This window comes from Rana temporaria, chromosome 3 (genome assembly GCF_905171775.1).
Source record: "Rana temporaria chromosome 3, aRanTem1.1, whole genome shotgun sequence".
Taxonomy (NCBI): domain Eukaryota; kingdom Metazoa; phylum Chordata; class Amphibia; order Anura; family Ranidae; genus Rana; species Rana temporaria.
Window position 1 is genome coordinate 316,913,230 of NC_053491.1, and position 13,040 is coordinate 316,926,269.

The following is a 13,040-nucleotide window of genomic DNA, read 5'->3' on the forward strand; positions in this document are numbered from 1 at the left end:
CCCAATCACAGCACCTGTCGTTTCAGACAATCAGGTGATGGGTAACATACCTGAGGACCTGATTGGCGGAGAGACAGTTCAGTGTTAGGAAAGCGAATATTCATTCGCTTTTCTAACACACCTGGGTTGACCCGAGTTCACCTATTTTGGCTCTAATCAGGTGTTTCAAAATCCCCCCGCCACTGTAATTCAGGTGCCCGGTGCCTGAATAGGGGTGGCAGTGGCAGCCAATGGATAGATTCAAGCTATGTATGAATCTTTCTATTGGTCATAAAGGGGGTGGCTAGAGAGAGGGGGCAGGGCGCATGCGCCCTTATGGACGCACCGCCACTGACTACACTATTACCATCTTTGCTGGCTTGCGGTGTGAGCATTATTTACTTGGATCAGTGCTGGGAACTGAAGAGGAGAGCACTGTGGATGTATGCATAGGCTACCCTGAATGACACCTACTTATGATGACACGCTAAGCATATTTTGTAGCACATTTTCTGGTGAGTGTTCATTTTATAAGGTGGTGCCTGGTGCTTCTTTACACTGGGAAGAGTCTAAATAGTTTGGGAAGGAACTATAACACATGTTTTTTGAGCTATACAGAACGCTTTTGCACTATATCGGCACGTTATGCACTTTTATACATATATATATATATATATATATATATATATATATATATATATATATATATATATATATATATATATATATATATATATATATATATATATATATATATATACAGGTATGTATATATATATATACTTTATTTTTATTGTGATATTATATTGCACTTTAAATAGATATGTGACAAATTTTTGTACTTTATGATTAATAGTTGCCCTCTGATTGTGTGGTGTTGTAGGTCAATATTGTTATGGTTTCATAGGGTTTTTGTGTATCAACCTTTCTGCTAGCAGCCTACTATATTACAGCATGGACCTTATACTAGATATTTGGTTTACATAATATAAAATCCTTATTATGTCTGTATTAAGATTGAGGAGATAATGCAAAGCCAAATTCAGTGCTTGTGTGATTAGTATACAAAAATTATCTCCAGTGTATAGATAAGCCAGACTCCACACAGTTTTCATAAAAAACAAAAAAATAGAAATCTAAGTAAAAGACCTCCAATCACTAATTTCTAATATTACCCTAAAGTTTACTTGGTAGAGGCATACTGCATATGTAGAATGAAATAAATAAATCTTGAATTGCTCACATAGCAATACCATTCCAATGATGACATTCTGTAACAGCTTCAGTTCCAGCTTGACACGTGAAAAAAAAATACTTTAAAAAAGGAAGGGGAAAGGCATTAAAACCAAGTAAATACTTTGTATAGATCAACATATTGAAGAAGTTATTAAGTCTGATTGTGCTTTGTGTTGATTTTATTTACCCACTGTAAAACTACTAATGCCAAATCAACAAAGAAATTGGTTAGACAAGAGTTCACTCTAATATACAAGTTATAAAATCAGCCTTGCTATTTTAAACTGATAACTATTAAAACAGCATGATGAAAATGAATGGTTTGATATGCATAAAAGCAGATGACACAACCAATGGCTGCTTGTTTTCCTTTTATTTTCTTTTTATTTGCAGTAGGCCAACCTTTTCTAGAAAAAAATCTTACTGCTGATAATGTGGTATTATGGGAGTTCCTATAATTAATGGTTAATAAATTGTGAACTTGGTATTGCAGATTTGTCATCATGATTGCACATTATTCTCTATCTCTTCCTGACCACCAAAGACACTGATTAGAGGAGATTACAGTTGTGTTCCAGGTGTCTTATGCTTTTTAAAGTGTCAGAATAAATGCATAAGGCATAAGAAAAAAAAATGCGTTGTTTCTGCTTTCTTAAACCATCAGATTCAAGACTCGGTTTTAGTTTAGAATTTACTTTAAATTTTTTTACATTTTTACATTTTTTTCTGAAACATTCCCACAAAAAAGCATTGTATACAGTATGCAGTGCATACAAAGTATTCAGTTTCCCTAACATTTTTCAATAAAACTGTAGTTCTAATTTTTAGACAGAAGAGGGCAGACTTGTCCAGTCTTTTTGTTAATAAAACCTTTGTGAATCTGTTCATGTGTTCTCCTCCCCCTGGCTCAGTGATTCACCCTCCCATCCCTTCTCTCACACACAAAGAAGAGCTGCTGCTCCGATGAAAACCCTTTGGATGTTTTCAATGCAGGAAATATGGTGTTTTTTATACAACAAATCATTTAAACTCAGCTTGGATACTTACTGGGATTACAAAAGGACTTGATTCTCAGAAGAGGGATAAAGACATGGACTGCAAATGTTCCTCAAATGCTTGGAAATGGCAAGTAGCTTTCTCCCTTCTCCTTTGTAGCTGGGGCTGGGTCTCTGGGCAGCTGCGTTATTCTGTTGCAGAGGAGTCACTTCCAGGGACTGCTGTGGGGAATATAGCTCAGGATCTGGGCTTAAACCTGGCAGATATTAATAAAAGAAGACTGAGTTTGGGATCTGAAGGAAACAGCAAATATTTTACTATTGACCAGAAATATGGAGCTTTGATTATACAAGAGAGGATTGATAGAGAGAGCCTGTGTGGGTCCAGCTCCAGCTGTTTGCTGCATTTAGAGGTTGCAGCTGAGAATCCTCTGGAGCTGTTCAGCCTGGAAATTGAGATTTTGGACATTAATGATAATTATCCTATTTTCTCTGTCACTAATCAGGAAATTAAAATTATAGAGCTGTTTGCAAGTCCAGGAGTAAGATTTCCTTTGCCCACTGCTAAAGACTTGGATGTGGGTAAAAATGGTGTGAGACATTATAGCTTGAATCAAAATCCTTATTTTTCTTTATCAGAAAAATATCGAAATGATGGGGTTTTGATTGCAGAATTGGTACTAGAGAAAAATCTGGACAGGGAAGAGAAATCAGAACACAAGCTTATTCTGTCTGCCATTGATGGAGGAGAACCTCCTCGATCAGGATCCACTCAGATTAATATTATTGTTTTAGATATTAATGATAATGCACCAGTGTTTGATCATTCAAGCTATAAGGTAGGGGTAATGGAAAATCTTCCTCTTAACACAGTTGTTATAAAGCTAAATGCCGCAGACCTAGATGAGGGTGCGAATAGTGAAATATTATATTCATTTGATGATCATACAGCAGATTCCGCCAGGGAAATATTTAATTTAAATGAAAACACTGGAGAAATATTTATTAGGGGGGCTGTAGACTTCGAAGTTGCAACATCCTATGAATTATATGTGAAGGCTGTTGATAAAGGATCACCAAGACGAGAAGGACGTTGTGTTGTCCAGGTTGAAGTGCAAGATGTGAATGATAATGTACCAGAAATTGTATTTACTTCTAAAAATAATGAGGTTCCTGAAAATGCCCCAGTAGGGACTGTTGTAGGGTTTATCACAGTCAGAGACAGGGATTTTGGTAAAAATGGGGAAGTTAAATTGCAAATGTCACCAGATTTACCCTTTAAATACCAGCCCATGTCAAACCGTTTTACATTGGTCACTAGTGGACATCTAGACAGGGAGAAAGTCTCACAATATACTATTACACTGGTCGCTTCTGATCTTGGCTCTCCTTCTTTAAGCAGCCAGACTACAACAATCATTAATATTTCTGATGTTAATGATAATCCTCCAGCATTTCTACAGTCTGCTTACAATGCCTTCATATCAGAAAACAATGAGCCCGGCAGACTGTTGTGTACAGTATCTGCTGGAGATCCAGATGAAGGAGATAATGCAAAGCTCATTTACTCCATATTGGGGAACCACATAGACAGCTCTCCTGTCTCTTCATTTGTCTACATTAACTCCGACACTGGTAATATTTATGCCCAGCGCTCCTTTGACTATGAACAGCTCCAAGTTCTACAGATCACTGCGAGAGTCGAAGATTCTGGATACCCAAAGCTGTCTTCCAATGTTTCAGTCTTCATATTTATTCAGGATACAAATGACAATTACCCCTCTATATTATACCCAGAGAGCTCAGGGGAAGTCATGGCACAAGAGACCATTCCCAGATTTGCATCTGCTGGCTATTTAGTCAGTAAAGTATCTGCGGTTGATCTGGATTCTGGGCACAATGCCTGGCTCACCTATAGACTTCTTCAGTCTGGCAGTCCAGCTTTGTTTCACATCTCTGAATATACAGGAGAAGTAAGAACTCTGCGAGGATTACAGGAGACGGATAACGCAGAATATCGACTTGTCATTTCTGTCAGTGACCATGGGGAGCCTTCACTGTCCTCTACAGTCACTCTGATTGTAAATATAATGGAGAATATTGCTCAGGAAAGCCCCAAATCCCATGATTTTCTTACAAATACTAAATCAACACCAAATATGACCTTATATCTTATTATTTCTCTTGTAGCCATCAGTTTGGTTTCCTTGGTAACGTTTGTTATATTATTGGTAAGGTGCCTTAGAAAGAATTATGACAGCAGTTGTGGTTCCTGTTTTCCAAACAAATCCCTTCCTGTGTCCTATATGGATCAGTATAAACCAACACTTTACATGAACGCAGATGGGACATTAAAGTACATGGAAGTGAGGATGGCTCCTCCAGAACCTCCAGGATCGTGTTATCCACCTTGTTTTCCTGCAACAACAAACATTGTGGATACAACACTTACAGAATATCAAAGTAGTCCGCAAATAGCAGAGCCTAAGCCCACTTCCAACAGCTGGTTTAGCGAAACACATCAGGTGAGATGGCAATATATTATTAGGTAATAAAAATAATGTTTAGGTTTTTTTTATATAAGATTTTACAGTAAGATTCCAATTACATTATACAATATTTGGTGAAATCAGCAGTTTTGTTCAGTACCCTTTAGCCTGCAAGAAGCAAATACATTATTAGTTGTATTTGATGAAAAAAAGAATTGCTGGAATGTAAATGGTTTCTATTGGTAATACACACCAATGTATTTTCTAATTTTTCCAACAAGGCTGATTATTGTTGCTGGTTTTACACACAGTTTACAGTTTCTAAATATTTTTCAGTGCATTTTTTATGTTGTACGTTATTATTATTATTTATTTTTTATTGTTACACCTATTTTTTTATTATTAGAAAACAAATATAGAAATAATGGGAAAATAGGCTGTTCACTTTGCAAGGTCATTTTCCCCAGAGCTTAGTGAATGTGAATGTAAAGAAGTCAGCATGTTAGTGTGAGTTAATTATGGGGCTTATTTTGTGATTGCAAGCATTGCGTTATTCTTGGCGCATCTAATGGCATAGGTATTGGCATATAGGATACATTTAGTACAGCACAATCATCAGTAAAGTGATAATATAAAATACATGAAACACAATATACTTGTACCAAAAAGAAAAAGTATCTTAATATCCAAGTATATTAACACAATTCACTCTTCTTCCTAGAAATGTGGAAAAATAAATTAATAAACCCTTAGATCGAATATTCTTGCCACCTCTTCTTGCCACCTCTGTGTGCAACAATCACATTAAATCAAAAACAGATGCTTATGCACTCCACCACCAGTGCTCTTCAGCAGATCACCTCCAGCTTTGACCTGTGTTTTACCAGAGAGTCAAAGCATGCAGTATATCCTTGAGGGATATATGAAGATCTGTGCTGGTGGATGGGTATCCTTATAGCTTTCACAGCTCAGCTCTTTCCTTCATGGGATCTTCATATGTAATACCGGCCATATAAAACTGAAAACATACCATCTAGTGCTCTCTGTAAAAAATTAAAGCCGTGTCAGCTGAAAATTGCACAACGTAAAATCCACTGGCTTACCACTGTCTAGTTAGGAATAGTTGTGGGATAGTGTCAGCTGCTAACTCGTTATTCCATATGAGTTGCATCCTCGTGTGGACTTCTTCAGTGGGGCCTAGTACAGTTACCAATTGTATATGATTTGTTATTGTTTAGTACTTTCCAGCAAAATGGAATGAGAAAAGTTTGCTGTTTGCAAAGTTTTTGTTAAGTGGAATTCCACTCAGGGTTGGATTTTTAAGTTCTGCTATCTCCATAGCCAACTTCCACATGTCATGGCCCTCTACATTAATTTTATATTCACTCTCACTCTCTAGGCCAGCTGCAGGGTTGTTTTCTCACTGCATAAATACATAGGCTTGGCTTTGTGTTCTTTTACCACCATTTGTGATTTGGGAGTTGGTTTGAAATCCAGGAAATCATACAATTCATGAATTAAAGTGATTGTAAATGTTCCTTTTTTTTAAATAAAAATAATAAAAATGTCATACTTACCTGCTCTTTGCAATGGTTTTTCACAGAGAAGCCCCAGTCTTTCTCTTCCCCACTGGCGCTCCTGGATCCTCCCACGCTTAATGCCCCAAAGCCATTTTCTATTAGGGCACTCGAGCAGGCTCGCTCCCAAGCGACACAGACTTCGAGGCTCAGCCCCACTCCCTGCTCAGTGAGGTGGGAGACAGCCGCTGCTTTCATGCACATCGCTGGATAAAGATCAGGCTCAGGTAAGTATAATGATAGCAGCAAACAAATACTCTTGCGCACAAGTGTGTGGATCAGGTGATCTAGAGTGATCTAGATTTCAAGGCGAATATCTCAGGCCTTGCTGCCCTCCAGGATAGGGTTATCCTAGCCATCAAGAAAATGTATAAAGACTACTCACAGACCAATTGGCATCACTTGAAGGCTTTTACATTGCGGTTTTTCATTCACATGCTTGTGAGTATTTTTTAATCTGTTCTTTTAATAAATGTATCAAAGGATAATGCTCAAGGCTGGTGCACCCTCTTTTCTTTATTCATTTATTCAGGTAAGTATAAGGCTGGGCTGGGAGAAAATCCTCTGCAACAGAATGCATTAAGGTAAAAAACCTTAAGGTTGCCTGGATACAAAAAAAACAATATTCTTTAGAAATCAGAGAAATCTGCCCCAAATAAGCTGAAGAATCAAAGCAACAGTTCAGCCATTTTTAAGCACCATGTCATGTCTATGGATAACAAGACCAGGACCATAAATCTAAAGGTCAAATCAATACCCAAATCATATAATTGTGTATGTAGTCATGTTAGCATGACCATACACAGTCAGAATATTAATACAAAAAGGATAGAAATGCAGCAAGCCATAATTATAATACACTTGTCATCAAAAAAAAGGGCACAGGCAGTGGTCAGTAATGAAGCCCCAGCTAGATGCCAAAAAAAATCTTATTTAGACTGTTCTGGTAGTTATATGGTTTGGTTTATTTCACACCCTTTTCTCTATTGTCTATTCCTTTTATTTAAAAAAAAAAAATTCTGATCTTTAATAACAGGTTCTTCTGTGGCACATGTCATTTTTACGTGGACTGTAGGGCACACAAACGTGGAAGCTGGAATAGCAGTGATCTCTGTCAGTCCTATGTAATGCGTCTACAGTCTCTGACTGTCTCCTGAAGCATGTCTCCAGTATTCAACCACCCCTATAGTATGTCTGCAACCTCTGACTATCTCTTGTAGCATGTTTGTATTCTCTGACCTTCTACTGTTGCAAGTCAAGGATCTCAGATTACTTTAACTTCATAAAATGTGTGGCTCTTTGGTCTGAGGGGTCAAACTTAGGCCCCCTTATCTAAAGAAAGGTAACCACCACCGCTCTAAGCTATGGGTTGTGCTAGGTATGGATAATTTGGCTCTAACTGTATCAGGGTTTTACTATTTTCTTACTTACTTTGCTACACTTCTATTTTCTCCAAAAGGTGATGCTAAACCCTAATTTTCTGACCACTTTTAGCAGCTGAATTAGTCATTTACTGACTATGCAGCTGTATCTTTTAATCCTGCCCTATTTTCAAGTTTAAGCTGGTGCCATGACTGCCACTGAGCTTCTAACCCCAGCTTGTTCAATTAAGCCTGGTAATACAACCTGGAAGCTCATTGTTTTTTATGCAGAAGTGAGCCTGATTTTGCGCTTTCCAGCTTTAGTAAATAAACCCCATTGTGTACTTAAAAGTGGGGTATGCCTGCATAGCAGAAAATAAAATTATTCTGATAACAAAGTCTTTAAATCACACATACTATTGGTTTATGGTAGCTGAACATTTCATCTTTAGTATAACAGCTTCAAATCTATGTAATAATATTTATGTTCATTTACATTTGAGGGTTGAGTTCATTCTGTCTCTTATGAAGATACAGATTGGTTTTAAAAGAAAAGCAAGGTTGCCTTCAAAGCAGCTTTTCTGAAAACACAGTGTGCAGAGTGGCAACATAGGTAGAGGCAGAGGTGCTTGGGGCAAACTTGAACTTCTCAATAGATAATCATGGAACTTTCCGGTGCATTTTTGGTTTACTTAGGCATCAGTACTCTTCTCCTTATCTAATTTTCTTCTGTGCTCTACAAGCAGCACAATTTTTTTAAGATGGCTTATTAGCAACTACTGCTTTTGGGGGAGATCCCTTAATTTGATGGTGTATTAAATTAAGTTTCTGATTTTGGTTTTATATATATTTACACACATATCAGCAGTTTAATGACTTACAGTTGACACAAAAGCTTTACTTATTCCTTTAAAATTACCTGTAATACTAGGCCATGAGTAATGTAGTGCACAATGCTAACTTTAGGTCTTACAAATTTCACTTGATCTATTTCCTTTGGCATTTTAATAGAAAAATAACAATGATAGTTTTTCATCTTATATTTAAAAAGGATAAAATTGTGTATCAACCTATAATAAAAGTATTTAGTAAAACTAAAACACTATATGTTTCATAACTTCTGAACTTAAAAATCTGTTATTTAATTACATCTTAAAATTAAGTTTTAATTAAGACTTGTGTAGATGTGTCAATAGAATGCATTACTTATACCATTAATATCTAATTTTCTTAACTTTTGAACTTGAAAATCTGTGATTTTTTTCTACATCTTAAAATTAAGTTGTAGTTATTATCTTTAGACAGAAGAGGGCAGACTAGTCATCCAAACAGTTTAAAAGCAAAAGCCTCTGAATCTGTTCATGTAAGCTGCGTTCTCCTCCCCCTGGCTCAGTGATTCACCCTCCCATCCCTTCTCTCACACACAAAGAAGAGCTGCAGCTCCGATGAAAACCCTTTGGATGTTTTCAATGCAGCAAATATGGTGTTTTTTATACAACAAATCATTTGAACTCAGCTTGGATACTTACTGGGATTACAAAAGGACTTGATTCTCAGAAGAGGGATTAAGACATGGACTGCAAATGTTCCTCAAATGCTTGGAAATGGCAAGTAGCTTTCTCCCTTCTCCTTTGTAGCTGGGGCTGGGTCTCTGGGCAGCTTCGTTATTCTGTTGCAGAGGAGTCAGATCCAGGGACTGTTGTGGGGAATATAGCTCAGGATCTGGGCTTAAACCTGGCAGATATTAATAAAAGGAGGCTGAGTTTGGGATCTGAAGAAAGCAGTAAATATTTTAACATTGACCAGAAATATGGAGCTCTGATTATACAGGAGAGGATTGATAGGGAGAGCATGTGTGGGTCCAGCTCCAGCTGTTTGCTGCATTTAGAGGTTGTAGCTGAGAATCCTCTGGAGCTGTTCAGCCTGGAAATTGAGATTTTGGACATTAATGATAATTATCCTATTTTCTCTGTTACTGATCAAGAAATAAATATCATAGAGCTGTTTGCAAATCCTGGAGTAAAGTTCCATTTACCCTCTGCTAAAGACTTAGATGTGGGGAAAAATGGTGTGAGACATTATAGCTTAAATCAAAATCCTTATTTTTCTTTATCAGAAAAATATCGCAATGATGGAACTTTGATTGCAGAATTGGTACTAGAGAAAAATCTGGACAGAGAAGAGAAATCAGAACACAAGCTCATTCTCTCAGCCACTGATGGAGGAGAACCTCCCCGATCAGGATCTACTCAGATTAATATTTTTGTTTTAGATTTTAATGACAATGCACCAGTGTTTGATCAGGCAAGCTATAAGGTAGGGCTAATGGAAAATATACCTCTAAACACAGTTGTTTTAAAGCTAAATGCTACAGACCTGGATGATGGTGCGAATAGTGAAATATTATATTCATTTGATGATCATACATCAGATTCAGCAAAGGAAATATTTGAAGTGAATGAAAAAACGGGAGAAATATTAATTAAAGGGGTTGTGGATTTTGAAATTGCAAAGATGTATGAATTATTTATAAAGGCTGTAGATAAAGGATCACCTAAACTAGAAGGACATTGTGTTGTTCAGGTTGAAGTCCAAGATGTGAATGATAATGTACCAGAAATAGTTTTTACTTCAAAAAATAATGTGGTGCCTGAAAATGCTCCAGTAGGGTCTGTTATTGGGTTTATTACAATCAAAGACAGGGATTATGGTAAAAATGGTGACGTTAAACTGATAATACCACCAAATTTACCCTTTATATGCCAGCCCATGTCAAACCGTTATACACTGGTCACTAGTGGACATCTGGACAGGGAGAAAGTCTCACAATATACTATTACACTGATCGCTTCTGATCTCGGCTCTCCGTCTTTAAGCAGCCAGACTACAATCATCATTAATATTTCTGATGTTAATGATAATCCTCCAGCATTTCTACAGTCTGCTTACAATGCCTTCATATCAGAAAACAACGAGCCTGGCAGACTGTTGTGTACAGTATTTGCTGCAGATCCAGATGAGGGAGATAATGCAAAGCTCATTTACTCCATAGCAGAGAGCCACATAGACGGCTCTCCTGTCTCTTCATTTGTCTACATAAACTCCGACACTGGTAATATTTATGCCCAGCGTTCCTTTGACTATGAACAACTCCAAGTTCTACAGATCACTGCGAGAGTGGAAGATTCTGGATCCCCAAAGCTGTTTTCCAATGTTTCAGTCTTCATATTTATTCAGGATACAAATGACAATTACCCCTCTATATTATACCCAGAGAACTCAGGGGAAGTCATGGCACAAGAGACCATTCCCAGATCTGCATCTGCTGGCTATTTAGTCAGTAAAGTATCTGCAGTAGATCTGGATTCTGGGCACAATGCCTGGCTCACCTATAGTCTTCTTCCGTCTGGCAGTCCAGCTTTGTTTCACATCTCTGAATATACAGGAGAAGTCAGAACTCTGCAAGGATTACAAGAGACTGATAACGCAGAACATCGACTTGTCATTTCCGTCAGTGACCATGGGGAGCCTTCACTGTCCTCTACAGTCACTCTGATCGTAAATATAATGGAGAATATAGCGCAAGAAAGTCCCAAATCTCATGATTTTCTTACCAATTCTCAATCAACACCAAATATGACCTTATACCTTATTATTTCTTTAGTAGCCATCAGTTTGGTTTCCCTGGTAACATTTGTTATATTATTGGTAAGGTGCCTTAGAAAGAATTATGACAGCAGTTGTGGTCCTTGTTTTCCGAACAAATCTCTCCCTGTGTCTTATATGGATCAGTATAAACCAACACTTTACCTGAACACGGATGGGACGTTAAAGTACATGGAAGTGAGGATGGCTCCTCAAGAACCTCCAGGATCTTGTTATGCACCTTGTTTTCCTCCAACAACAAATATTCCGGAATCAATATTTACACAATATCAAAGCAATCTTCAAATAGCAGAGCCTAAATCTACGTCTGACAGTTTGTTTAGTGAAACACAGCAGGTGAGGTCGCAGCATTTTATAATTTTGGAATATATATATATATATATATATATATATATATATATATATATATATATAAGATTTTACTATATGATTTTTTTATTGCATTATAAGTTATGTAAGATCCGTTGATTGCATCCAGTAATGCTTTGCCTTTTGGAAGCCAGTAGATTATTCTTTAAATCTGAACCTGAACAGACCGCAAGAGTTTTAATTAGTTGTTGCTGGTATTATAGGCATTTCCTTCAGTTTTTCTGGTGAAGTTTATTATTGTTAACATCTGATTTTCATGCAGTTTGCAGTTTTTCCATTTTCTGTTGTCCATATTCCTTATAATGTGGTGTTTATTAGCCTATTTTTTATTTATTAGGTCTGAATTAAAATGTGCAATTTGAAAATATTATATTTGCCATTTTTAAAATGCTAGTAGTCATTTTCTTTAAATATCAGTTATTGTCAATTTTATATATTTTTTCCAAATATATTTGCATACTATATGAATAACAATATGAAATAATTTTATTATTGTTTATATTTTTCTATATACATTTTTTATTTACTGTGATTACATCACTTAATTTATAATTAGTGTATTGTTGTTCACATCTAATGGCATAACTTATGGCACCTAGTAAAGTTAACATCTATATGGGATTTGTTATACATTTCTAAATGCTAGAAATCTCCTGTATGATGATCAGCATAAACATTTGTCATCCCATTGTCTGAAAAATCTCTCTTATGCTTTAGTAAAATTTAGTAACATACTTTAGTTAAATTGATGAACTTTAAGGTGGTGTTTGTTGAATTTGTGACGTGGCATTCCATTGAATTTAAATGTTTTGCCATCTCAGTGTCCAACTGTCACATGTCTTTCCTCTCTACATTGAATATTTTGTATTTACTCTCATACTGTTTTCCAAGATCAACTGTAGGGGTCACTACACAAATAAACAGGGTTGGCTCAAATATTTGTTCATATTCATGGGATCAATATATCCTTTAACCACATTTGGAAAGGAGTGAATTAGTCAGAAATCCAAAGACAAGAACAAATTGGTGAATTGCAGATTTCTTTAAAGTATGCATGCAGAGTTGTGTAGTCTGAAGAAAAATATACAATTTATGAACGGAGACTGCCTGGCTTTTTAAATTGCAATATTTAACAGTGATTAAAGAAATCTGCCTAAAAATAGTCAGAAAACTTTAAAATGCAACAAAGCAGCAAATCTCATCCAGGATTTATATATTGGGATCAAATCAATATCCACATAATTGTATACATGGCCATGTCAACATTACTATACTGGCACAGAGAGACTATTCAATTTTTTTTTCCGAGACAGAAACCATTTTGAGACAACCAAAAAGAGAATCAGAGCTAGGAATCGGCAAACCGTA

The 13,040-nt window shown here is 36.5% G+C and overlaps 3 protein-coding genes across 38 annotated transcripts in view; all 3 read left to right on the forward strand.

The window, feature by feature from the left end:
* Window positions 1-13,040, forward strand: part of LOC120932487 (protocadherin gamma-C5-like) — a 721,441-nt gene that overhangs the window by 541,226 nt on the left and 167,175 nt on the right. The window contains exon 1 of one of the 36 annotated variants that reach the window (XM_040344909.1): window positions 2,104-4,735. The exons of 34 other annotated variants lie outside the window; for them this stretch is intronic. In XM_040344909.1, the coding sequence (XP_040200843.1) occupies window positions 2,306-4,735 (2,430 nt within the window). In that variant the 5' untranslated portion in view covers window positions 2,104-2,305. Of the gene's footprint in view, window positions 1-2,103; window positions 4,736-9,006; window positions 11,640-13,040 lie in introns of those variants that run through there. One more of the 36 variants, XM_040344911.1, reaches the window with a different exon arrangement.
* The window catches only part of LOC120932491 (protocadherin gamma-C5-like), a 241,030-nt gene that overhangs the window by 86,916 nt on the left and 141,074 nt on the right, over window positions 1-13,040 (forward strand).
* The window catches only part of LOC120932492 (protocadherin gamma-C5-like), a 223,988-nt gene that overhangs the window by 69,874 nt on the left and 141,074 nt on the right, over window positions 1-13,040 (forward strand).